The 26,315-nt window shown below is 23.2% G+C and overlaps 3 protein-coding genes across 4 annotated transcripts; 1 reads left to right on the forward strand and 2 right to left on the reverse strand.

Annotated features, from left to right (window-relative positions):
• Window positions 1–565: 565 nt before the first annotated feature.
• Window positions 566–3,574, reverse strand: LOC134828138 (uncharacterized). Its single transcript, XM_063841118.1, has 2 exons — window positions 1,645–3,574; window positions 566–749 (listed from the first exon to the last, which is right to left on the reverse strand). The coding sequence occupies exons 1-2, from the start codon at window positions 3,442–3,444 to the stop codon at window positions 660–662; spliced, it is 1,890 nt and encodes a 629-aa protein (XP_063697188.1). The 5' UTR covers window positions 3,445–3,574; the 3' UTR covers window positions 566–659.
• Window positions 3,575–7,453: 3,879 nt separating this feature from the next.
• Window positions 7,454–8,415, forward strand: LOC134838532 (gonadal protein gdl). Its single transcript, XM_063854077.1, has 3 exons — window positions 7,454–7,932; window positions 7,992–8,125; window positions 8,187–8,415. The coding sequence occupies exons 1-3, from the start codon at window positions 7,572–7,574 to the stop codon at window positions 8,328–8,330; spliced, it is 639 nt and encodes a 212-aa protein (XP_063710147.1). The 5' UTR covers window positions 7,454–7,571; the 3' UTR covers window positions 8,331–8,415.
• A 588-nt stretch (window positions 8,416–9,003) lies between these two features.
• On the reverse strand, window positions 9,004–15,506 carry LOC134836710 (peptide methionine sulfoxide reductase). 2 transcript variants are annotated; one of them, XM_063851899.1, is made up of 5 exons: window positions 15,349–15,506; window positions 15,122–15,210; window positions 12,509–12,711; window positions 11,457–11,717; window positions 9,004–9,583 (listed from the first exon to the last, which is right to left on the reverse strand). In XM_063851899.1, the coding sequence occupies exons 2-5, from the start codon at window positions 15,188–15,190 to the stop codon at window positions 9,349–9,351; spliced, it is 768 nt and encodes a 255-aa protein (XP_063707969.1). In that variant the 5' UTR covers window positions 15,191–15,210; window positions 15,349–15,506; the 3' UTR covers window positions 9,004–9,348. The 2 variants fall into 2 exon arrangements, with proteins under 2 accessions (XP_063707969.1, XP_063707968.1); XM_063851898.1 differs by lacking the exons at window positions 15,122–15,210; window positions 15,349–15,506 and adding an exon at window positions 12,768–13,090.
• Window positions 15,507–26,315: the final 10,809 nt, after the last annotated feature.

A 26,315-nucleotide genomic window follows, 5' to 3' on the forward strand; every position in this document is an offset into this window, starting at 1 on the left:
TTTCATGAGCCTTATATTTTTATTTGAAACATTATAACGATATAAATAATTAAATAAAAAAACAATAGATTTTTAAAAAAATATTTAATAACTTTGCATACACTCGAACCTTTATCAATCAAAAAATAACTTTTAATTTTTCGTTTTTCAAAAAAAAAATATTTTTATTTTTTTTTTTTAATTTATAATAAAAATAGCATCACACAATGAAATAAAGATTCTCAAAATAATCAAAAAAAAATCAGACTAAAAACCCAAATTGTTATAGTTAATTAATTAATCGAGAGTTAATTGTTCATCAAATATGAAAAAAAATTCTAAAAATTATAAAAGTTGAAATTATACAAAAATCAGTCTTCTCTTTTTTAACTCACCCAAGCTATCTTTAAATTTTATCAATGCAGATTAATAGTCAAATAGTACCTAAATTTTAGCGGTAATTATAGTTAAATAGCTTTATAAAAAAAATTGTTTTATTTCATGCGCGCGTTTGGAGTTGCAAAAATGACATGAAAGATAGAAAAAAAGAGTAGAAGTTGAAAAAAATAAACGTTGAGATTTTATAAAAAAAAAGAAAATGTTTTTTTCGTTTCTTCCATTCGATTTTTCTTTTATTAATTGTACGTTTTGTCAGTTCATTTGTCAAAAGAGTCTTGCATTTATTTCAGCAAAAATTGTCTGATGTTGGCAACTTCGGCAACCATGTCTTTGAGAATTTGTCCTGCTTCTTCTTTGGATGGGATGGCGTTCTAACATAAATAAAAAAAAATTAATTTATTTTTTAAAGAATTTCTTTAAAAAAAGAATAAAAATAATGAATAATTTATTAAATTTTTAATGTTTGAAATTTAAAAATTATTTTTTTTTTAAATTAAACAATTAAAAAATACATTTTTTATTTTTAGAAGGATTTTTCAAAAAATTATTTGGTAAAATTAAAAAAAAATAATATTTGAAAAATTAATTTAAATTAATTATTTTTTTTAATTCTTCCAAAGAAAATTAAATTATTTTTTTTTTAATTTAAAAAATATTTTTAAAAATTAATTTAATTTTTATTTTTTAATTAATTTTTATTATTTTTTTTTAATTTAAAAATTATTTTAATTTAAAAAAAAAATAATTAATTTTTAGAAGAATTAAAAAAAATAAATTAAAAAAAAATATTGAAGATGAAAAATTAATTTTAATTAATTGAACTATTTTTTTTAACAAAAAAATTTAAAAAAAAATAAAATTGATTTAAATTACCTTAATTTTAAATTTAGTTTGAAAAATTAATTTAATTTATTTTTTTTAAGAATTTCAAAAAAAAAATATATAAATAAATTAATATTATCAAAAAAAAAAAGTTTATAATTAAATTTGATTAAAAAATTTATACTAATTTTTAATTAAAAAAATTTATTTTTTTTGTTTTTAAATTAATTAATTCTCAAATTAATAAAAAAAAATAATTTTAAACTTTTATTAGAATTTAAAAAAAAATAATTAATTTAAATCAATTTTTCAATTAAATTTAATTATTTTGAAATAATTATTTTTTAATTTTTCTAAAAAAATTAAATTAATTTTTTTTTTTTTTTTAAATTAAAAAAATAATTTTTAAAATTAATTTAAACAGTTTCTATATAATTTCCTTACCTTATCAGCCATAATTCCCAACTGCAACTGCCCGCCATAGCTCAAAATGGTAATTCCCACAGTTGTTTGCCCGAAATTCGGCAGGAAAAATCCAATCCGCTCCAACGCATATCCCTGAATCTGAACACTTTCCTGCGGGCCCGGCAAATTACTGAACGCCAACGTGCTATGACTACTCGACATCAATTTTGCAAAGAGATAATCCGGCAACATCTCCGCCACGAACGACATTATCCAATAATTCACTTGATAATCGGGCGCCGTTGCCAAGACATCCGAAAAAACCTTCATATTCAACATGGTTTCGTAAAAATTCGTCACGGGATTTGTTCGTGCCTCGTTCATCTTAAGCGGCAAGGGACGCATTGCAACGGAAAAACGATTTTTCAGGGAAAGTGTTGCTTGTTCGCGTTCAATGCGCGCCGGAACAACCATCGTGATGCGTTCGGGAACGAGTTGCCCGTGCGAACGGAAATATTTCGACAAACTTTTCGACAAAATCGTGCTGATGACGTCACTGAAACGAGCGCCCGGGGTGCGTTTTTTGATTCTTTTGATCGTTTCAAGCAGCGGGAAGTTCAAGGAGGCTTCGTGAATCCAATTTACGACTTTTTCGCCGTGAATTTCGTCGGGATGGAGAATGTTGCTGTCCGGCGAAAGGGAAAATGTGATGTTGCAAAGCACGAAAGGCGTCACATACACGAGATAGGCGACTTGGATGAATTTTTCGTAAGTTTTTTGGAGATTTTGCATCGTCAGGGCTTGAGAAATGGTCTTGAAAGTCTCAAAAAATGCCGATTTTTCAGGTTTTTCCGCCTTGACAGCACCGGAGGTCCATAATAACTTTGCATTTACGGATTTGTCAGCCATGGATTCGAGTAAAAGTCGCAATAAGGCGACTCCATCGCCCAAACAATGATGCACTCGGAACAAAATCGGGTAATAAAAGCCATTTCCATCATCTCGCATGATCGGTTGCTTGCTAACGAGCATTTCCCATGTCCGTGAATGGTTCTCTGGAAGCGGCGCGTTGCATTTTTCCGTCGTATATTGCTTCAAATCGTCTTCCGTGAGAAATTCGCGCGTTTCGCTGTAAAAATCCATGTGCCGAATGTACTTTTCGATTTTGCACGGAGCCTCGTCAGACCAAAAAAAGTATCCGAGTTCATTCATTTTGCGGTAAAACATTTTCGGATGCGGTTGTTGGCCTTCCATCAGTGCCCCGCTGATCCGCTGCCTCAAAGAATGCAAAATTTTACCCGAAGTCCTCATCGGTTCGTATTGTTCACGTGGCACACTCAAGTACGAGATGATGTTGATGACACTCCGAGCTCGAGGACGTTCGCATGCCCAAACGGTGTCGGGTCCCTCGAGAAAGCCTTTGAAATGCACGCCGTGCTTCGCTTTCAAAATTTTCTCCGCACGTCGCTTAATCAGCTTAAAATACGTGGCAGCAACGATAGCCAAGGGCATCGTCACAATCCACAACAAAAAACACAAAAGTTGCTTCAAATGCTTGAATTTGTCGATTTTATGGTGCTCCAAGAATTCTTGTAAGACAACGACTTTTTGTTTCACAAAAAAAGCGATCAAGAGTCCCGTAATGGCGCCCAAGTACTCCGGTTTTATCAGCAAATCGGCATGATCGAAACCCGCTGGCTTCATGAGTGGCCCAAGACGAACCGTTTCGTTGGTGTTCGTGTAAAAGAAGGAATTCCAAACATTTTGGGCGTCTTCAAATTCACTCAATTGTTCGCCAGTTGCCCAAAAGTAAAGACTTTTCGTTGCGTTTTGAATCATTTTTTTGCACTTCTTTTTTTTTTGGGGTAAGGAAAATTTCTAAAATTATTATTTATTTGGTTGAAAAATAATATGAAGAAAATATTTTTTTTTTGTTCGGAAATTTTTCGCGATTTGTCTTTGCCAGGATCCGAAACCACAGCAAATGAAATTGAAATGGAAAAGCAGCGGTTTATATGCAAAGTTGCTAATTGGTAAAATGATTTATTTTTTACTTTTTCTTTTTTTTATTTTTAGGAGCACGTGAAGATTAAAAATTATGATTAGAGTGCCCTGAAATTAAAAAAAAATAATTATTTTATTTTTATAAAATATTTTAAAAAATTTATAATTAAAAAAAATATTTATAATATTTAAAAATTTTAATCAAAATTTATTTTATATCTTTCAATATTTAAATTACGAAATTATTTAAAAATTTAATTTAATAATATTTTTCACATTTTTAAAAATTTTCAATTTTATTTAATTTCATTTTAAAAAATGGTTGATTTAATTTTAATTTTAATTATTTAATAATTTTTATTTATTACTTTTTTTAATTTTTCTTTTATTGATTCATAAAAATATATTTTAAAAAATAAAAAAAAATGTCTTAGAAAATTAAAATAAATTTAAAAGTAGGTATTTCAATTTTTTTTTAAATTATTATTAAAAAGTTAATTTAATATTATTATTAATAATAATTTTCACATTTTTTTTAACTTTTAATTTTATTTTTTTTTTAGTTTATTTAAATTTTAAAAAATAATTTTTAATTTAATTCATTTTTTTAAATTAAATAATTTTTCAAATTAATTTATTAATTTTTTAAACCAAAGAAATTAAAAAAAACTTATTTAATTTTTAATTTTTATTTATTATTAATTTTAAATTTATTTTTTAATTTATATTTTTTTTAAATCAAATTATTATTTTTTGAATTCTAATTGGATTTTTTTTCGATAAAAACAAAAAATCTGGAAACCCTAATAAAACTTTTCTTTTTCTTACTTGAACGCATGTATTTTTGGAAGTCTTACAAGTTTTCCTTTTAAAAATAATAAACAATTTTCTTTGCTTTTTTTTGTCTTTTTCGTGTGATTTTCATTTATTTTTTCAATACTTTGTTGTCATTCTATTAAAGAAAGCACAATTTGGTAATAAAATCAATAAAATATTTTTATTTTATTTGAAAACTATCAGAATTATTAAAACAAAAAATCATTTATTAAAAATTATTTTAGATCATTTGACTCGAAAACAAATAAGTTTAATAAAAAAAAATTATTAAATTTAAAAAAAAATATTTTTTTAAAGCATTTAAATTTAAATCAAATTAAAAATTAAATAAAAATTAAAAATTAAATTTTTTCTTATTAATTTTAAAATTTTTAATTTTAATTTAATTTTAAGCATTTTTTTTACAAATTTCCCTTTTAAAACTGAAAAATTAAAAAAAATTAAAATAAATTAATATTTTTTTAAAAATTTTTAGAATTTTTAAATAAATAAAAAAATTTAAATAAATAATTTTAATTCAAATAAATAATTTTTTTTTCAAAATTTTAAAATTTTTAATTTTTTTTTCAAAATTTTCAAATAATTTTTATGAAAGCTTTCTCATAAATTTAAATTTATAATTTATTTAAAATAATTTTTTATTTTTCAAAAATACGCTTTCATATTATCTTAAAGAGTTTTTCCTTAAAAAAAATCTTTCATAACCCTTTAAAAAAAAATTCCGTAATTTTTTTCATAACTTCCGTTATAACATCAAAAAATCCTTCGACATAATCAGCACAAATCACTGTAATGTCAAGTTCATGTTACGAACGCCTTAATTACCTCGTTGTCTTATGAGCGCCATTCATAACCGTCTGCCTTAAATTATTACCTTATGTTCTGAAATACTCGAGCTTTCATCATAAAAATTACAATTCTTATCCAATTTTTAAAATTTTTCAGGACTTCCCATCGAACAACTGTTCAAAAATCGATTTTCGCAATTTCTTTAAAGAGAAATCCAGACAACTTGGATTTTTTTTAATTTTTTTTGCTCATTATCACAATTAAAAACTGCTTTTGTGACATTCCATCCTTGTCTATTTCTGATCGAAGGTCATTACAAAGCAGGTAGAAATTCTCGGTCGTACGTTCTACGAAGTTCCATGTCGAGAACGCACTTCGAAGAGTGCAAAACTAGTTTTTGTCTCGGTACCTGCTGCTCGGATTGTTGCAGTAACGCACCCAACAATGCGAAGAACGGTCGATGCGAACTTTTAATCGGTCAATTTGGCGAAATTGAGAATCAGTATGAATCAACTCGTCTTTTTATTCGCATCTGTGATAAGTTCCGTGCCTCAGTTAATTTTTCGGATATTTAGTGAATCATCGGGCGTCGCGTGGTGCAGAGAGTGTCTCGTGATATTATTTATCGAATTTGCGTATTTTTGCCAACGAACCATGAATACTTTGAAGGAAATCGACCAAAATACCTTCAACGGGAGCAATTTGAGCTCTCCGACTACAAAACGGCTTGCGAGGGAATGACGCGACTTGGGATCAGCAGCAAATCGTACGAAGAGAATTTTTTGTGTAATTCGTCGAAAAGCAACGAAAGTTTGGAGCCATTGGACTTGGTAATGCACAAACCGAAAACGGCTTTTAGGAGAACAAAATCCGCTCCGACGACATCGACGCCAATAAATCGGTTGAAGGAACTTTTTGACAACGAAAAATGCTCGACGTCGCTCGTCACGGAAAAACTTTCGAAATTTTCGCTGCAAGACTCGTCGCTGATGGAAACGTGCAAACAGGGCTTGGAAGAGCTCACGACAAATGCAACGCAAACGAGACGAAGGAAGAAATCGTCGGAATATCCGATTTTGTTTACGAAAGAAGATGCCTTGGCGCTGAGGGTGACGGCGAGTAAAGGTCTGATGCCGGAGAAAAAACCACTGAAATTGTATTACCAAAGTACGATGCCAAAGCCCAAACTGAAGAGAATGGGATTGAGATTGTGAACGAATTTTTTGAAGCTTTTTTGGATGAATGGAAGGCTGTAAATATTTTTTTTAATGGATGAAAGGGAATTTTTTAATTGTAAATAAAAGTTATTAATTTATTTTAAAATTTTTGTTCTTAAAAAAATTAAATTTCATTTTTTTTATTTTTAAAAATTTATAATTTTATTTTATAAATTAATTATTTTTTTTTTAATTCTCAAAAAAATTAATTTTTTTTAAATTTTTAATTTAATTATTTGAATTTTTAAAAATAATAAATTTATTTTTTTATTTTATAAAATTTTAATTTTAATTTTTTTTTCCATTTTTTAAAAATAATTAATTTAATTTATTTTTGTTTTTTAATTTTAATTAATTTTTTTTAATTTTTTAAAAATTTATTTTTTTTTTTAATTTGAATCAAAAATTTAAATTAATTTAATTTTTTCAATAAAAAAAATTTTAATTTTTTATTTCAAAATTTAATTTAATTTATTATTATTTTTTTTATTTTCAATTAATTTTGTTTAATTTTTTAAATTATTATTATTTTTTTTTTTTTTGATTTAATTTGATTTAGTTTTTTTATTTCTCCAAAATAATAATTTAATTTATTTTTTTTAAATTTTAAATTAATTTATTTCCATTTTTTAAAATTAATTAATTTATTTTTTTTTTATTTTAATTAATTATTTTTGATTTTAAATTTTTAAAATAATTTAATTTTTTCAAAAAAAAAACCAAAGAGCTCAAAATATAAATTTAATTTATTTTTTTTTTTAATTATTTTTATTATAAAAAAATTAAAAATTATTTTTTAATAAAAAAAAATTAAAAATTGAGGAACAAAAATTTTAAAATAAATTAAAAACTGGTTAAATAATAAAATTATATGAATTGTTAAATAAATAAAAACGATTTTATAAATACCAATTTTAAATGCTTTTGTTTCATTTTTCATGAATTTCGTCTCAAATGGTCCATTTTCTACTTATTTCATTTTTGTTTTGATTCTCTGATGAATTTGAAATCGATTTGAAATGTAAATAAAAACAATTCTCCGCAATTTTCCGCAAAAATTAAACATTTTTTGATAATTTTTCATCAAATAACGACAAAAAATTATCAATTTCTGAAAAAATGGATACAATTCCCGGCTTGGATAACGAATTCCCTCAAAGTCAACCAACAGAAACAATTCAACCGGCATCTGAAACTGCTTCTACCGACGATGCTGAGACCTCAAATCAATCAAATCCTGAACATTCGCCCGAATATTTGCAGCGAAAACTTTATTTCTTGCTCGAGCATCTGAAAAAATACCACGAAGAGCTTCCGGAAGAGTTTCAAGTGCGAATTCCGCATGAAATTTTGTCGGATTTGGCAAATTGTTTACTCAACGACATCATTTTCGAGATCGTAAAGGGCTTGATGGACATTCAGCATGTCACGGAGAATCACATGAGCAAGATGCGGGAACAAGTAACGACGCAACATAAGAGTAAATTAAAAAAAATTATGAAAAAATTAAAAATTTTCATTAAAAATTATTTTTTTTAGTTGAAATTCAAGACTGGGTAGCAAAAATTCAAGACACGGAAGAGCTGGAACACATTTTGGCACTTATGAAGATAAAACATAACAGAGAACTTAAGGAAATGGACAAAAAATTCGTTCTGCATTTGGATCAAAAGGTAAAAAACAACGAAATTTTAATTTTTTTTAACAAAATTTAAATATTTTTTAATATTTTAGGTCGAAGATCAACAATCAACGTTAAATCAAGCAGGTGTACCTGGATTTTACGTCACTTCTGATCCGAAAGAAATTAAAATTCAAATGTACATTCTTGACTTTATCCTTCGTTTGAGTCGTTTAAAATATGATCCGTCAAAATGACACCCAAATATTTCTTCGGAAGAAGAATATTTTTGATATTAAATTAATTTTAAAAATTAAAAAAAAAATAGAAAATAAAAATTAAATAATTAATTAATTAATCATTTAAAATTTAATTTTAAATAAATTAAAATTATAATTTATTTTTTTTTTAATAAAAATTTTCCTAATTTATTATTTTAATTAAAAAAATAATTTAATTTTTTAAATAAAATTTATTTAATTAAATTAGATTTTTTAATTAATTAAATAAATTTTTAATTTAATTAATTTTTAAATTAAATTTATAAAAAAATATTTTAATTTTTAAATTATTATTTTTTAAAGTTAAAAATTAATTAATTTAAAATAAAATAATAAAAAATTAAATTTATAAAAAAATATTTTTATTCAAAAATTTAATTTATTATTTTTTTTATTTGAATAAAAATTTTATTTAATTTTTTTTTTTAAATATTTATTTAATTTAATTAAATTTTTAATTTATTTGAATAAATTTTGAATTTAATTAATTATTTAATAATTTAATTTTTTTAAAATAAAAAAAAATATAAAAAAAATAAATATGATTTTTTATTTTTTAAATTTAAATGATATCGAGGCAAATTAAAAGAAAACAATTTTTTGTGTATATTAATCTAAGTATTTATTTATTATTCATTTAATTGCATTTCTACGATTATGTTCACCTAAACTTTTTTTTTAAGAATTAATTATAATAAAATCTTGTGTCTTAAAACTAATTCTTGGTAAAAATCTTCGATTCCGTCAAAAAAAAATAAAAAATTTTCTGATAAATAAATGCTAAAAGTAGAATTGTAGAAAAAATCTCGTCTCTAAAATATCTTTAGAAATTTCTTGTTAACATTCGGTGTTTTATTTTTATTTTATTTTTTTTTTTTTGTAAAAAGCGACATCAAAAGCTGCGATAAACTTCGTTAGGCTTCACGTTTTATTTTTTAACTGGACGAACTTTATTGGTTGATCGACGAAATTTGCACATTTTTCCCATGTAAGATCAGCAAGTGAGGCCTCCGCCTTCGTTATCGACGACATATTTTCGCACATACTCGATTTGTTGCTTTGTGAGTCCCAAACTTTCGGCTTCCTCATCGAATTGCTTCACGCCTCCAACGCCAACTAAATATCCGTTTAAACGAGCAGCAACGTGTGAGGATTGAAGAAGTTGCGGATTGAGCTTCAGTTGTGATGCGAGTTCTTTGTGATGTTGGAGACGGTATTTTTGATGATAACTAAAAAAAATTGACATTGAAGTAAAATTAGTTTGAAGGACAATTTTAAAGGTCTTTAAATTCTCCAAAAATAACTCAAAATAAATTTGACCTTGAGTTATTTTTAAAAAATTAATTTTTTTCAAATAAAATCGTAAAATACCATGCGTTTCCATCATAAAATCAGAATTCATTCAAATTTCGCAAGAACACTCTTCGACACTCCCACGTCAATGAATAAAAAGAATTTTTAATTTCGTCAACGAAAAAGCCCAAAAAATCGCTTTTAAAAATAAAATTGAATGATTTCACGAAAGTAAATCCGCAGCACGAGACTTCGAAACGACGTTCATGAACTTGGTGTTATTAAACAGCGTACACATGTCGGTTGTAATCTTGCAATTTAATTTAGATTATAATTGGTTGTATTTACATTCCGGTCTACGTAACAACGCATTATCTCTCATGGATTTTTTTTTTTTTTTTTGAAAAATTATTCAATGCGCATTTCCATGTTGACCCATATCTTGGAAACAAAGAAGGGCGTGACAACAAAGAAAGGATTTTTAGTTTGAAAATTTTTTCAATCATTATCGATTTTTAGTAAATTTTTAATTGATAAATAAATAAAAATTTATTTAATAATTTATTTTTAAATTTATTAAATTTTTTTTTTATTTTTTAAATTAAATTAATAAAAAAGTATACAATTATTTTTATTTTTTTTTTTTTTTTTTTTTTTTTTTTTTTTTTTTTTTTTTTTTTTGATTATTATTATTGTTTAAAATTATTATTCATTCAATTAAAAATTTACTAAACTCGATTACTCAAAAGAAAAAAATATTTATGTTTGAAACAAAAACTTTAAATTTAAACGAATGAATTAAAACCACACGTTCCCTCTGTTAAAACAATAAAACCCAAAATTTTTATATTATTTGGCAATCACACAAACATTGTACTCTCGACCTTCATTTAATTTCGCTTTCAACAATTTTTTTTATTTGTGAACAGTGAAAGTTTTATTTTCTGGTCAATGACCTGACATCCTAAATTTATCAAAAAAAATTAAAAATTGTATTAATCGAAAGAGTTTTTTTCACAGATTCGAAAAATCATATTTTTATCAAATTCTGACAACAAAAAGTCTGTAAAAAATAATTTAAAAAATTATTTGAATGATTCTACAACCTTCGCTGTAATTAAATACCTGATACCGCGGAATCCCTTGTTGAGATAATTAGCGATCAGATTTAATTTGTGTACAATTCTCGTACAAAAACGCGTCGTCGTCTGAGTCAGCAATATATTATCAGTGTGTTTTTATTTATTAACAAAAATAAACAAGCGCGTTAATTTGTGTGTACGGCGATCGTCGTTATGTCGTAATTTATGGGAATACGTATGCAAAAAAAAACATGCGTTTCATACGTGATTTTTTTTTCTATTTTTTTTTTTCATTGCCAGTAGAGCAGATGATCACGATGATGATGGAAGAAGGTTGAGATTTTGTAAGATTCGAAAAAAATAAAAATTATTGTAAAAATAACGAATTACGATTTGACCCAGTGCACAGTTCAAAATGTCTACCTATTGAATATTTTAAAATTTCTTCTTGATTTTTATTCTAAATGTTCAATTTTTACAAAATTTTGAAAAATTTGCCCATTATATATTTAAAATTTTCGTTCTAAAGCATTTTTCAAAATTTGCCCAGTGCACATTTCAAAAAATTAAACTACTTGTCAAATTATTTTTTTTTTCTTCGAAATACGACGAAAAAAAAACTTTCAAGACATTCTAACAAGAATGAAGGCAGCAGACGTGTTTAATCCCCATTTGTTTGTCTTTAGACAGAAAATTCTTAAATAAACAAAAGAAAATAAAAACTTACTCTTCAGCTGGGTAAAAAGTGCCTGCTTTCTCTATCCGTGTGATGATTTGCTCGGGGGCACGTTTCTGTTGTTCTTTCTCCTTGCTTGCTTCGGCAATTTCCTTCTGTTTGTCGTTGTGATACAAAATCAACGACTGATATTGCGTCTTGATTCGCGTGGTAAGGCCATATTCATGATTGTTCCAAAAGAGTGTCAACAATTGGTTGTACGAGATTTTTTCCGGGTCGAAGTCGATTTCGATTACTTCTGTGTGATCAGCACTAAAAATAAATAATTAAACAAAAATTAAAAAATAAATTAAAAATTTTAATTATCAAATTTAGTTTTAATTTATTTGAAAAAAAAATAAATAAATAAAAAAATAAAAAAAATAAATAAATAATTTTAAAAAAAAATAAAATGTTTAATTATGAAATAATTAAATGTAAAAATTTATTAAGTGTAAAAATCAATTAAAATAAAAAAAATAAATAAAATATTTAAAAAAAAATTAAAGCAAAATAAATAAAATTATTTTTTTAAAATTAATTAAAAATTAAATCAATAGTTTAAAAAATTAAATTAATTAATTTTTAATATTTTTTTAAAAATTAATAAATAAATAAATTATTAAAATTTTTTTTTAAATTAATAATAATTTAAAAATTTTTTAATTTAATATATTTTTTAAATTAATTAATAAATTATTTAATAATAATTTAATAATTAATAATTATTTAATTAAAATTTAAAATAAATTTAAATTAATTAAATTTAATTAATATTTTAATTTTTTAAATAAATAAATAATTAATGCAAATTAAAATTCAATTTTAAAAATTATTATTAAATTAATTAAAATTAAAATAAAATTAAAAATAAAGATTTTTAATTTATCAATTAAATAAAATTAATTTTAAAAAATTCTAAAACTAATAAAATTAAATAAAAAAATATGAAAAAATGAGAAATTGATAGAAAAAAATACTTAGAGATGATGCAATGAGAAGAAGTCTACAGCATGCATGACTTACTCTGCAAAAAAAATACAAAAAATTCATAAATTACTTACATATTTCTATACGACGGGTTCTTACTTTTCCCTCCGGAATACCCAACACGAGTCCTCAAAACCCCCTTTTGTGCTCCAAACAACGAATCACAACTCCAAAAGCATCCCATGCCAAAAGTAGCTCTCTCGAATGGGATATTTACCGTGTGCAATGGCTTCGGAGATGCATCCGTGTGCACCCCATTTCCGTTTGGAACGTTTTTCTACAAAAAAAAAATCAATTTTTAGCTTTTATTTATCAAAAAATCACAAAAAATACCGTAAAAACAGCAAATGCAACAGCAACAAGTGGAATTAAGTACCCTGCCAACTTAAATATCAATAAATTTGGCTTTTTACGAACTTCCCGTGCTTGAAGCTGTTCACGCTCTTGCTCCGTAAGTAACACGTCATTATTCAAACTTAGGTCATCACTCATTTTTATGCGATTTCAATGATAATTTATGGGAGTAAAATTAATTTTTTTTTTATCACACCGGCAAGTCTCGAATACTGAATACTGTAGGAATTTCAAATTGAATGAAAAACGGAATTCATTCGTCAGACACTGACGTGTTTCGATACAATAAACAAATGAATGTAAAAACTATCAATGACGAAATAAATATTTTTTTATGAATGAAACATTTTTCTCGCTTTTTTCTCTTCAATTTTTTTTTTTGCTTAGAACTTTGCGATTTTACGATAATAATTTACACACAAAAAATAATAAAAACAAGAAAAAAAATGTAAATAAAAGTCTCGGACGAAGACAAAACACGAACTGAAAACGAAATTCAAGTTCATTCTTTCAAGGTTCTTGAAGCGGATCGAAGTTTGTATCTTCTGTACGTCTATTCACGCGCTGTATGAGTTTCTATAGAATTGTCTCATTTTCTATTTTTTTTTCTTCAGACATAAATTTGACACTTTTGAACAAAGAGGGCATCATTGAGTCGGATAAAAAGGTTAAATGATCCTTTTTTCATAAATGGCTGCCCTCAAAAAAAACTTTTATGGCAGGAAAATGATTATTTATGAATTGTTTGGGAAATGAATATGCGATTTTTTGTGTCCTTGGTCAATAACTTTTGTAGTAGGATTGAAGTAATGTGTCGATTTTTGAAGAGTTATGGATCAGAAATCGAAAAGTTTTAAGAAATTTTGACAGGAAATGATTAAATTACAAAAAAAAAATTATAATAAAAAATTATTTTTGATTTAAATTAATTTATTTTATGTTCAAAATTAAATAAAAAACTAATAAAAATATAAATTTTGAATTAAAATAATTTTTTTCCTAATTCATTGGATTTTTTACGATTTTATTTAATTTTTTTTATTTAATAAAAATTTTAAATTTTAATTAATTTAATTTTTTAATTAAAAAATAATAAAAATCAAAATTTTGGATTAAAAATTTTTTTTTCTTATTTAATAAAATTTTTAAAAAATCACGACCTTAATTTATTTTTTTTTATTTAATAAAAATTTTAAATTTTAATTAAAAAAAATTAATAAAAATAAAATTTTGGATCAAAATAATTTTTAATTTATTTTTTAATGAAATTTTGAAAATGTTTAATTTTTTAATTTAATTTAACTAAATTTTTTTATTTTATTTTAATTAAAAAAAAAAATAAAATTTTAATTAATTAAAAATATTAAATATAAAACAAAATATAAATTAAACTTTAAAAAAATTTTTATGAATTTTAATTTATTTATTTAATTTAATTAATATTTTTTTTATTTTATTTTATTTAATAAAGTCTTTAATTAATCAATTAAAAAAATAAATTTTTAAAATTTTCCTGAATTTTTTTTATATTTTATTCATTTGTTTTTTTTTTTATCTATTTAATTTAATTTTATTTTATTCAATAAATTAGAAAATTAAAAAAAAATTAAATTTATTTTTATTTATTACTAATTTATTATTTATTTATTAAATTTTCTATTTAATTTTTTTATTAATTAAAATTTAAAATTTTTATTAAATAAATTTCAGAAAAAAAAATAAAAATTTATAAAAAACATTTTTTTTAAACAAAATTATATAAAAAATCGTAACAAATTAAACTTTGCATGACAAAAATTAATCAAAGCAGTCCGAAAAAAATTGCCAACAAAACAAAACCTCTCATTTTCGTTCATATCAAATAAAAGTCTTTGTATATTTTATTATAATTTGTGTAATCTCAGGATAGTTAAATTAAAGGCTCAATCACTATTCATTTTAATTAGGCTTTCAAATAATTTTTATCATTTAAAAATCCACAATAAATTCCTTTTCATTAACCCTCGAAACGGAAATCCACTTAATTTTCATGGTCATCGTTCCTTTTATTACCATTTCATTCTAATTTTTCATTTTCTACTCTACTTTTCTACTATTTTCTTCGCGACACGCAATTAAAACTATTTCGTTTCGTTAAGAATCGACATACGACCTTTGTACAGAAAATTAGGTCCTTTTTATCAAAACGCATCAACAAGACAAACACACACACGTATTCTATTGTAAAACGACCTTGATGGGAAAAATAATCGATTTTTTGAGTCTTCTTGCAGTTTTTACGGAATTTCTTTGAATTTTATTCGAATTTCGAAGAAAAATTTTTTTTTTCTTACCGTTTCAACCATGATTGCAGCTTGCCTTCCAAAGATACGACGAAGATGTTGAGCCAAGGAACTGAGCATTGATTCACCGCCAATGAATTCTACAAACAAATTCGAAGACAAAAAAAAATTAAAAAAATTTGCGTGAGTAAAGTTTATCCGCAAATGCCGAAAAAATTTTGCAACAATAAATTTCGTGTTACGAAAGAAATAAAAAGTAAAACTTCGCAATCTCTTACATTAAAGCAGCAGCGATATTACGCGATGTACGAGCAACAACAATAACAATTATGTGTCAGATGGTTGTTTTGCTTTTCTTCACTTATTACTTTTTATTTTAAACAAAAAAAAATTTTTTTTTATTTATCTTCTTTTCACGTTCACGACTGAACAGCAACTGGACAAGAAACAAAGTGCGATGAAAATATTCGATGGAGAGAGCTTTTATATACCTCCATCGCATACTCGCCGATTCACTCCATTCACTACCTACCTCCTCGCCACGAGACGATACGACGACGAGCGATTCATGAGAAGTAGAGTCGGAACAAAAAAGAGAAGTCGCTCATTTTTTTGTTTCGGTTCAAATTTACCTTTTGTGAGACGTTATCGAGTTAAAGGCAAGAAAGAAAATAAACTGAAAAACGAGGAAAATTCGTGTGTGAAGAGAATTTTTAAGTGAATTGTATGTGAGTAATGTGCGCTAATGAGTTTCGTCGTGCATAGTTGTTATCAGTTGCGGAGGCAATAATTGTCAAAGTCTGGGAACGTAGAATGAGTTTCAGTTTTGATGTTTAGATGACTTGCAAAAATGCAAAAATTGCAATTAAATGCTAATTGGTCAATTTGTTTCATATTTTTTAAATTATAGATCTACAGAATTTTAAGAATTTAAAGCTCATATTTTATTTTAATTAATTTATTATAAAAAATTTGCTTTTGAAACAATAAAATAATCAAAATTTTGCTAATGTCATTTCAAAAAATTACCGTTAAAAATTTGAAAATCGCCATTCTGCTAATTCAAAATAAATTTTCGAATTTATGTTCAAATTTATAAAAAAATATTTTTTTTCATCATAATTCGTGAATGTCTCTAATTAAAAAAAAATTTAAAAATAATTTGACAGTTGCAAAATTTGAAATTCGCTTTTTGTTAATTCAAAAAATTATTTGTAACAAAATAATTTGACAGTTGCAAAATTTGAAATTCGCTTTTTGTTAATTCAAAAAATTATTTGTAACACAATAATTTGACAGTTGAAAAATTTGAAATTCGCTTTTTTCTAATTCAAAAAATTATTTTTAACAAAATAATTTGACAGTTGCAAAATTTGAAATTCGCTTTTTGTTAGTTCAAAAAAAAATTTTTAACATAATAATTTTACAGTTCCAAAATTTGAAATTCGCTTTTTGATAATTCAAAAAATTATTTGCATCAATATATTTGACAGTTACAAAATTTGAAATTCGCTTTTTGTAAATTCAAAAAATTATTTGCATCAATATATTTGACAGTTGCAAAATTTGAAATTCGCTTTTGGTTAATTTAAAAAAAAATTTTTAACAAAATAATTTGACAGTTGCAAAATTTGAAACTCGCTTTTTGATAATTCAAAAAATTATTAGTAACAAAATAATTTGACAGTTGCAAAATTTGAAATTTGCTTTTTGTTAATTCAAAAAAAAAAAATTAAATGAATTTTAAAAAAAATTAAAAATGACTCAAAAAAATATAAATTTGTCAAGTTCATTGATCAAATAATATATAAAGGCTGTTTTCGGTACTTTATAACTGAATATAAAGTATTTTCTCCTGCTAAAAAAATAAAATTAAAAATTAAATTAAATTAAAAAATCAAATTAGTTTTTAAAAAACTTACCATTTCAGTAAGCCATGAATTTTCATTCAAAATTTTTTTTGTTAATACTGAACCATTTTCGCATTGACATCCTTCCTTTAACGATTTGACAAGTTGACAATGGGCTTCATTTGTGGATTCCTGAATTGGTAAGTTTCCTCAATTACAATAGAAAACCAAACAATTGACTTGATTCAACCGTAAAGCTATGAAGCTTTGAAAAATTACACTGCACCTTATTCACAAAACGACAACTACATCAACAATAGAAAAAAAACATACATTAAAAAATAGATAAGATAACGTTCCTTTTACTTTACGACTAAAAAGTTGTGAGTAACTGAGGTACTTTAGCAGAATAAAACTGACACTTGAAACGAAAAAACTTAAAAAAATTAAACTTAAAGTGCTCGAATAGAATTTTTTTAATAAAAAAAAGTGAAAAGAAAAAATTACCAAAATGGGTTGCATCGCAAGTTGTTTCGCCAGCATCTGTGAATGCTTTAAGGATATTTGTTGTTGTGCTTGTTCGTGAGTATTTTAAATATTTATTTAAAGAAAAAATAAAATTTTTTGAAAATCGGTTTGAATCAAGTCAATATTTACCAAAAAGAAAAAAAATGTTGAATGAAAATTTTGTTACAGCGTTTTAAGTTCTGTTTGGTCAATTCTCTGTTGCCTTTTGACCCCAATCCTAATGTTTTTGCTCGTTGCTGGCTTGCTTTATTATTTTCTCGTCATCGAAGCCTCTGACGAAGAACAACTTCAAGAAAAAGTCAACTCAACTTTTCGAATTATCAAAAATGTCTCTGACAAGTTTCTTTAAGGAAGTGATTCATTGTTCAAATACTTGCCAAAAAATACTCCAAACCTTATCTCGCGAACTTTTTATCTACTAAATAAATGAAACTTAAATAAATCAATAAAATGATGATTAATGAGAATTTTGTTCAGTAATTTTTTTTTAATTAAAAAAAATATTTTTTATAAAAATTTCAAAAAATTTTCTCTTTATTAATTTTTTCCTATTTTTTTCAAATTATCACTTTGACACAATGTAAACAAAAATCGTTCGGTAATTCGGCTCCATAAGGAAAAATAATTGATAAGATAGGGCCGCACAGGAAAACGATTATCTAAATAGAGTACCGACGAATCGATGAATATTTACGGCAATACAAATGCATAAGCAATCAGGTGCTAAATATCAGTCGTGAATTAGTCTTCGAACGGTTCAAATTACTATCAAGTTATCGAAGGCAATTAACAGGAAAATTACAAAAAATACAAAAATTAAATAAATTACCTCAAATCAAGGAAAAAAAAATAGAAAATGGGTTGTATCGTGAGTTGCATCGGCGGTATTTTAGGATGTATTAAAGACACTTGTTGTTGTGCTTGCAAGTAAGTTTTTCCCATGGAGCTTAACGTGAAGTCCTAAAGTGAAAGAAAAAAAATTAAAATTAAAAAAAATATTTTTTTTTTAAATTTTCATAATTTTATAAATTTTTTCATAATTTTGAAAAATTTTTTGAATCGTAAAAATTAAAAAAAAAAGTTTAATTAATTATTTCAAGGTGAAAAAAAAATTATTAATTGTAAAAATGATTCAACGAAAATTATTTATTGTGGTTTTATTTTTTTATCGATGGATAGATAAGATTGCCATTCTGCGAATTTCGTCATAGTTTGATAATCTTTTTGTTTTTTAAATAATTTCCGATCAAAATATGACATGATTTTGACATCAACAGGTGTTTTTACTCAAGTGTTACAATTATTACATGATGATTAAAGAATTTTTTTAATTAAAAAATTCCACGAAATTTAAAAAATAATTAATTTAATTAAATATTCCCAAAATATTGAAAAAAAAATAATTTCTTTATGAAAAAATTTATAAAAATTTTATTTTTTTTTTTAATAAATATTAAAATGAAATTATTTTTTTTAAGGAATTCTATTTAGATTAAGTATTTTTTAGAAATATTTTTTTTTTATTTTATTGTTTAAAAATAAAAAAATGAAAAAAAAACAATTTTTTAGGTTAAAAAAAATTATTTTCAAAAAACATTAATATTGCAAAAACTCATCTAAAAATTTTTTTTATTTTTTCTATTTTATTTTTTTTATTATTTTTAAATTAAATTAAAATAAATTAAAATAAAACTTTAATTTGTTTAAAGTTAAATTAAATTAAATTTAGAATAAAATTAAAAAATTATTAATTTAAAAAAAAATCATAAATACTTTAAAATTACAAAAAAATACCTTCAACGGAAATAATTTCAAACAATTTCTGTTATACCCTTCTTTGCTACTTGTTGTTCGTTCCCCCTATCAATTATACTCACATTTCCATTGAAACTTCCAAACATGTTTTTTTCTCTTTCTCTCTCTTTCCACGCTTAACTTCCATCCATCTTATTAAAAAATCACGAACAGACAGAACAGATGATTCGCACGACTCATCAACTTCCAATACGAATTACTAAACGAAGCTCCTAAAATATTTTTTTTTCTTTTTTTCAGATGCGTTTCATGCACAATTAACATGTTATTGTCAATTATTTGCATTTTAATTGTCGTTGGAGTAGTTATTGGATTACTTTTCGTATTTGACGTTTTCAACACGGACAAAGAAAAAAATGTAAAGGCAACGACGGATATGATTGACATCATCAGAAATGCAGCTCGGAATGGAAATTAAATTTTAAAAAATTAAATTAAAAATTTAAATTATTTTTTAAGTTATTTTTTTATAATTTTTTTTCTCTTCTTTCTTATTAATTAATTAAAAAAAATAAATAAATAAATTAAAAAAAATAATTAATTAATTTAAATTAATATAAATTAAATTAAATACAATTAATTAAATTTATTTAATTAATTAATTTTAATTAATTAATTTTAATTAATTATTTAATTTAATTTTAAATAAAAAAATATTTTTTTTAATTTCTTCAAAAAAAAACTTACACGAGTCCAATACTTTTTCTCCTTCTTCCATTCCATTGAACAAAAAACCGACGAGAGAAACGACTTCCATTCACATTTTCCAATTGAATTCACAAACAAAGATCCGACGTACGAATATAAACATTTCCATAACACTATTCAACCTCGAATAATCAACAACATAAGCCAAGTAGTTTATTCTGTAGTAATTTTTTTAAATAAAAATCTCCCTATTTCTTTACCAAAAGTGTCAAATCTGAGCAAATAATTGCCAAAATGTGTCATTGCGGAGCTGGTAAGTAACGCGGGAATTTTTTTCCATAAAAAAAATCTGTAAAAAAAAAATTGTTAAATTAGATCAAAAAGAGACAGACAAAAAATTTAATGTGAGAAAAAATTTAAATCTTTTTTTTTGTGAAACCCGTATAAAAATGAATAATCAAGAAAATTGTCTTGAAATTGCTTCGAAAGTAATTACGCCGTGTTCTAATGCTGATTTGATTACAAAAACTATTTTTTATGGTCACGATACATTCTTTTGTGAAATTTTTATTACCTCTCTTATTTACTTTTTTTTTCATTTAAATTGAAGTAAATGAACATGCATTTCCCTCTTTTTATGTCGCTGTCGTCGTCTTTCGTAGTAAATGTTTCCTATTAAAGAGCATGATTTGTGTGACAATTAAGCGTAATTAATTTATGCCATTTATGGAAGACCTATGAGGAAATTGGCGGCGCGGTTTTTTATTAAAGAAAAAAAAAATAACAAAACACTCCCTTGAATTTTTTTTTTGCTAAATAAATAAATAAAAAAAAAAGAATTTTAGTAAGAAAAAAAAATTATAAAAATTCAAGAAAAAAAAATTTATTAATAAAAAAGAAGATTTTTTGAATGAATTTGAGTCCATTGAACTCTTTTGTTATTTAAATTCAGTGTTGATACAAAATCACAACCAAATACATAAGAGATGAAAAAAAATTTTTTAATACTTTCACCTTGCAAACAAAACCTGTGAAGCATATTGAGCATATTTGTATTGACTTAAGTTGATAAATTGATGTTTGTGGTCAATTTCATTCATCATAAGTCTTCTTTGTTGTCTGATATTAATTTTTTTTAACTTTTTAAATTTTTATTAAAATTAAATTTTCGCGACATGGCGCCTTTTTAAGAAAAAATCTAAAAAATAATTCGTATATTAAAAATTTTAATTAAAAAAAATTAATTAATTTTTTATTTTATTAAAAAATTAATTAATTTATTTTAATTTATAAATTTAAATAAATTTATTAAAAAAAATTAATTAAATTTTTTTTATTAATTTTATTGAATTTTTAATCAATTAATTTATTTATTTATCAATTTTAATTAATTTTATTATTTTTTTTATAATTAATCAATATTGATTTTTAATTAAATTGAATTAATTAATATTTTTACATAAATTAATAAAATCTTTAAATAAAAATTCTAATGAATCCGGAAATAAATTTAGAAGGAAGTAAAAATTTTTCATATTATAATTTAAGTTTATTTTGTATTTTTTATTTATTTTTTTAATGTTTTTATAAAATTAATTAATTAAATTATATAAAATTAATATTATTTAAAAAGCAATTAAATTATTTTTTAATTTTTTTATTTTATTTTTTTTTTTTTTTTTTTATTTTATTTTTTTTATTTAATTTTATTTATTTATTTTTTTTAATTAAATTTATTAATTATTTTTTTGTCCAAATTTTTTTTAAAATTATTATTATTTTTTTTTTATTTTTTTTTTTTTTTTTTTTTTTTTAATTTTAATTTATTTATTTTTTTTTTTTTTTACTAAAAAATTATCCATTATTTGCAAATTCTGTCAAATATTTGCTCAGAATGGTTTCACAAAAAAATAAGTTGACCTTCAAATAACTTTCAAAGACAAAATTTGCCTTTAACTGTTACTGTAACAAACAACTTTTGATCTAATTTTACCAAAAACTTGTCATTTTCTCACGATTTCTTCATGATAATTTATTGTCATATTTTTACTTAAAACCTATTTTTTTCATTTTTTGCAGGAACCTGTGCTTGCTGGTAAGTAAAACGCCATTTATTGATCAAACAGATAAATTTTTGTATTCAAGGCGTGTGAGTTATGAGTTCGCATACTTTTATTTTTTATGACACAAAGTCACATTAGAACAATTGGAAAAAAATGCGAAAAAATTCGCAAATGTCAAAAGGTCTCGAAATTCATTAAAGAATTAATTAAATTAATTATTTTATTAAAAATTAGAACGAATTTAACGCATTAAAACTCGTTTTCAGCACAAAAAATTGTCAGAATTAGCCTTCATGTGAATTCAATTATTCTGTCGAGTCAGAGGAGGAGACCTTGCTTATTACAAAATTATTACATAAAAACATTTTTTTCCATATTGTGCGTAAATTGCTGAAAGGCATTCATTGTTCCTACATTGTCAGTTTATGAATGATTAACTTTGACAACTTCCTACTATTTTTTTTTAATTTTATTTTTTTTCTATTTTTTTTTTAATAAAAAACAAATGACCTGTATCATCAAAAAATATTCAATCAAAATTTTTTTCATTCTTGTTTTGTTTGAAAGTAAGCCAAAAAATGTTAACTCGTGAGATCAAACAAGAATTGGCCTTGAAAAAAAATAAAGCAGGAAAATACCGCAAAAAATTCAAATTATATCGAAGAAAAATGTTAATAAAAAAAATAATTTTGGAGACAAATACGGTCAAAACGAGTAGCGTAAATTTTCGGATTTTTTGTCGTCTCTTCTTCATTTTTTATTTTTATTAATTTTTTTTTCGTATCCAAATGTTTTTTGTTTGAAGGAATTCGGATACGCAGTAAATGTGGTTCGCAGTCGTGATCACTTTTGTGTCTTTTTTGTATGCTCTGCTATAGATGTAGGTTAGAATGTGAGGTGATTTCATTTTTTTTAATATTTATTTTAGTTTTTTTTTTCGAACAAAGTTGAAAAAGTTATGATATCATCGCTTGAACGATATAACAGTTGAATATGGAGCTTAAGGCAGTTTTGTTGGTTTTTTTAGTTAATTTTCTTAATGAAGTTGGATGATAAATTAATCCTTGTTTATGTTGATGTTTTGTAATTAATTCATGCTTTTTGGTTTTTTTGACGGTGTGACATGAAATTTTTTATGTTATGCAAAATTTACAGGAAGTTATGATTTTTTTTCAAACAAAAATAATTAAAGAGATAAAAAAAATCTTAAATTAAATTAAAAAAATTAAATAAAATTTAATTAAAAAAAAATAATTAATTTATAACGGTAATTTTTTGAATTGATATAATCGAAATTTTGCTTCAAATTAAAAATTAACGAAATTAATAATTAAATTTTATTTAAATAAAATTAATACAATTAAAATAAAATAAAATTTTAGAAATTTTTTAATTTTGAATTAGCAAAAATGCGATTCTCAAATTTTTACTAATTTTTTCAATTGACATTAAAAATTCAAATTCAAAATTTTTTGCTTCAAATTAAAATTTAAAAAAAAAGCAATTTTAAAAAATAATAAAAATTATTAAATTTAAATTTGTAAAATTTTTATTATTTTAATTAAAAAATTAATTTTAAAAAATTTTAAATTTGAAAAATTTAAAATTAATACAATTAAACTAAATTAAAATTTTAAAAGTTTTTCAATTTTGAATTAGGAAAAATGCGATTCTCAAATTTTTAACGAATTTTTTTTTTGAATTTACAATTACTAATTTTTTTGGATGAATTTTAGGAAAAGCAATTTAAAAAAATTTTTAAAAAAATTTTAAAAATTTTTTTAAATTTTAAATTATTTCAAAATTTAAAAAAAATTTAAAATTTAAAAAAAAAAATTAAAAATTTTTTAATTAAATTGAAATTAAATTAAAATCAAATTAAATTAAAAAAATTAAATAAAATAAAAAAAAATAAAATTTATTCTGAACAATTCTTGAAATAATTAAAATTCTACGAAAAACCACATTTAGAATTTAAACAAAGCAATTTTAACTCGTGCGTGAGCAATTTAAATAAACCTTCCAGCTGAATTATAAATTTTATAAACACACATTTCAGATCATTTTCCAACATTCAATTAACAAACAATGCAATATTGAATGGCAAACGTTTGAATGAATGAATGACATCATCTTGTGCGGTATTTTGTTGATCTGAAAAATTATCACTCGCATTGTCTCAAATTCATTAATGAGATAATTTACAAGCAAAAGAGACAACGAGCCGTCTGAAAAAAAAATTATTGTTAAAAAAAAATCAATAATTTAAAAAAAAATTTTTTTTTTCAACATGTTTGTTTTTCATCACAAAACGTTAATTCACACATTAGCTTGAGTCATAAGCCCGAGCAAAAAAAAAATGAACGATAAGTAACAAGTGTTCGTCAATGCAATTTATTTTTAGATCAATGTTCCACGTCGTTTCTGTTCATTTTCATGCAAAATTAGATTTTTGTTAGAATTTTAATCAATTTCTGGCGATTCGATGACATTTTGACCGATTATTCATGCCGCTTTGCCCAATAAAAATGCCGAAAACAAGAGAAAACGTGATAAAAATAAATTGAGTTCAATTACGTGGCGAGTTTACGAGAAAAAGAGAGAGACACAAGTGATTCAGTCAACCTTGAGACGAGACAGAATATCGTTTTTTGCGCTATCAAGCGTGACAAAAACGACGCTCTTGATTACTTAAAACCCCTTTCGGTGCAATTTTGATTTAAATTATGAATGAAAAAAAAATTGCAAGTAATTCATGCACCCCATTTGAATATTTTTATTTGATACTTTTACACAAACAAAGCCGGTTTCTGTCTCATGCGGAAAAAAAATAAATAAAATTCTCTTCGGAAGTAAATCGCTGGGCAATCACGGGGGAACAAGTGTGTGGCGCGGTTTAACGGCAGAATGTTTGGCGCCAAAGTTTGTGTAATAATAGCCATGTTGACATTACAATCGTTCCTTCTTGATAAATAAATATTTTGTACATGGAAACAAAAAAAAACGGCTACCGTTGATGACGAAGAGGAGGTTAATAAAATAAACGTCAGCGGTTTATTAATGTTTCATGTAGGCATTTATGGGTCATGTTTCGTTGTTACATGATGATGATACTTAATGATAAATAAATGGAAATATTTCCATGACAGCGTCGTTCAAACACTTGATTAATCAAGGAAATGGAAATTTTTTCCTTGGAGATCAAATTACTTTGATACGTGATGGATTTTTAAAAGGAAATGATTTTTTTGAGATTTTTTTTTATCACTCAAAATATAATACTTGACAAATAAAATTGAATGAATTAATAAAATAAAATAAAAAATTAAATTTAAATAAAAATAAATAAATTTATATTTAAATTTAATTAAAAATATTTAAATTTAAAAATAAATAATTTTTTTAATAATAAAATCATTAAATTTTTATTTAATTTAAATTTATTTATTTTATTAATTTTTTTAAAAATTAAATAATTACTTCTAATTTTTTTTTTTTATTTTCATAATTTTTTAATTTATTTTTTTACTATTAATTTTAATTTATTTTTATTTAATTCAATTAATTTTTCTACACTTTTTTTAATTCATTTAAATTTTTTTCATTTTTTTTTAAGAAATTTTAAATTATTTTTTTTTTATTTTCAAAATTATTTCTGTCAAAATTCGCCTTTTAAAAAAATATAAATTAAATTAAAATTTTATTATTTATTTTTATCTCAAATTTATTTCAAAACAAATAAAAAAAATAATAATAAAATTTTTAATTTAATTTATATTTATTAATTTTATTCATATTAATCTTTAAATAAAATTTAATTTATTTTTTTTTTTTTGTAAAAAAAAATGTAAAGTGTCAACTAAAAAATTTAAAACTTTTTAATAAAATTTTTGAATAAAACAAAAATTTTCTAAAATCCATAAAAAATAATAAATTTCAATTTTTATAATACTTTGTTAAAATTGTAAAAATAATTAAAATTTAATTAAATGAATAAAAATGAAAAAAAAAATAAATTCAGTACTTCAAAAAATATCAACCCAAAAATTAATTAGATTTTTAAAATTAAAATATTTTTTTTATTAATTAAAAATTTAATTTTATTATTTAAAAAAAAATATTTCTTATCATTTAAATTATTTTTTTTTATATTGATATTTTCAAATTTTACAAAAAAAAATCTCTAAATAAATTTTTTATGAATTAACGTTCTTCAAGGAACGTTCATTGAACTTCGACGCTAATTAACTGCATCTATTTATAAGGTTTCTTCACATTACATGACGAAATGCTATGGAAACGCCTTGTTTTTTTCATTTTCTGGATTCAATTCCATTTAAT

Source organism: Culicoides brevitarsis, chromosome 1 (assembly GCF_036172545.1).
Source record: "Culicoides brevitarsis isolate CSIRO-B50_1 chromosome 1, AGI_CSIRO_Cbre_v1, whole genome shotgun sequence".
Lineage (NCBI taxonomy): Eukaryota > Metazoa > Arthropoda > Insecta > Diptera > Ceratopogonidae > Culicoides > Culicoides brevitarsis.

Coding starts and splice junctions, on each gene's coding strand:
- LOC134838532 (XM_063854077.1), top strand. CDS start 7,572: ATGGATACAATTCCCGGCTTGGATAACGAATTCCCTCAAAGTCAACCA. Junction 7,933..7,991: donor AGTAACGACGCAACATAAGA/GTAAATTAAAAA, acceptor TATTTTTTTTAG/TTGAAATTCAAGACTGGGTA. Junction 8,126..8,186: donor TTCTGCATTTGGATCAAAAG/GTAAAAAACAAC, acceptor TTAATATTTTAG/GTCGAAGATCAACAATCAAC.
- LOC134836710 (XM_063851898.1), bottom strand. CDS start 12,926: ATGAGTGATGACCTAAGTTTGAATAATGACGTGTTACTTACGGAGCAA. Junction 12,712..12,767: donor TTGCATTTGCTGTTTTTACG/GTATTTTTTGTG, acceptor TTTTTTTTGTAG/AAAAACGTTCCAAACGGAAA. Junction 11,718..12,508: donor AACCCGTCGTATAGAAATAT/GTAAGTAATTTA, acceptor ATTTATTTTTAG/TGCTGATCACACAGAAGTAA.
- LOC134828138 (XM_063841118.1), bottom strand. CDS start 3,444: ATGATTCAAAACGCAACGAAAAGTCTTTACTTTTGGGCAACTGGCGAA. Junction 750..1,644: donor TGGGAATTATGGCTGATAAG/GTAAGGAAATTA, acceptor TATTTATGTTAG/AACGCCATCCCATCCAAAGA.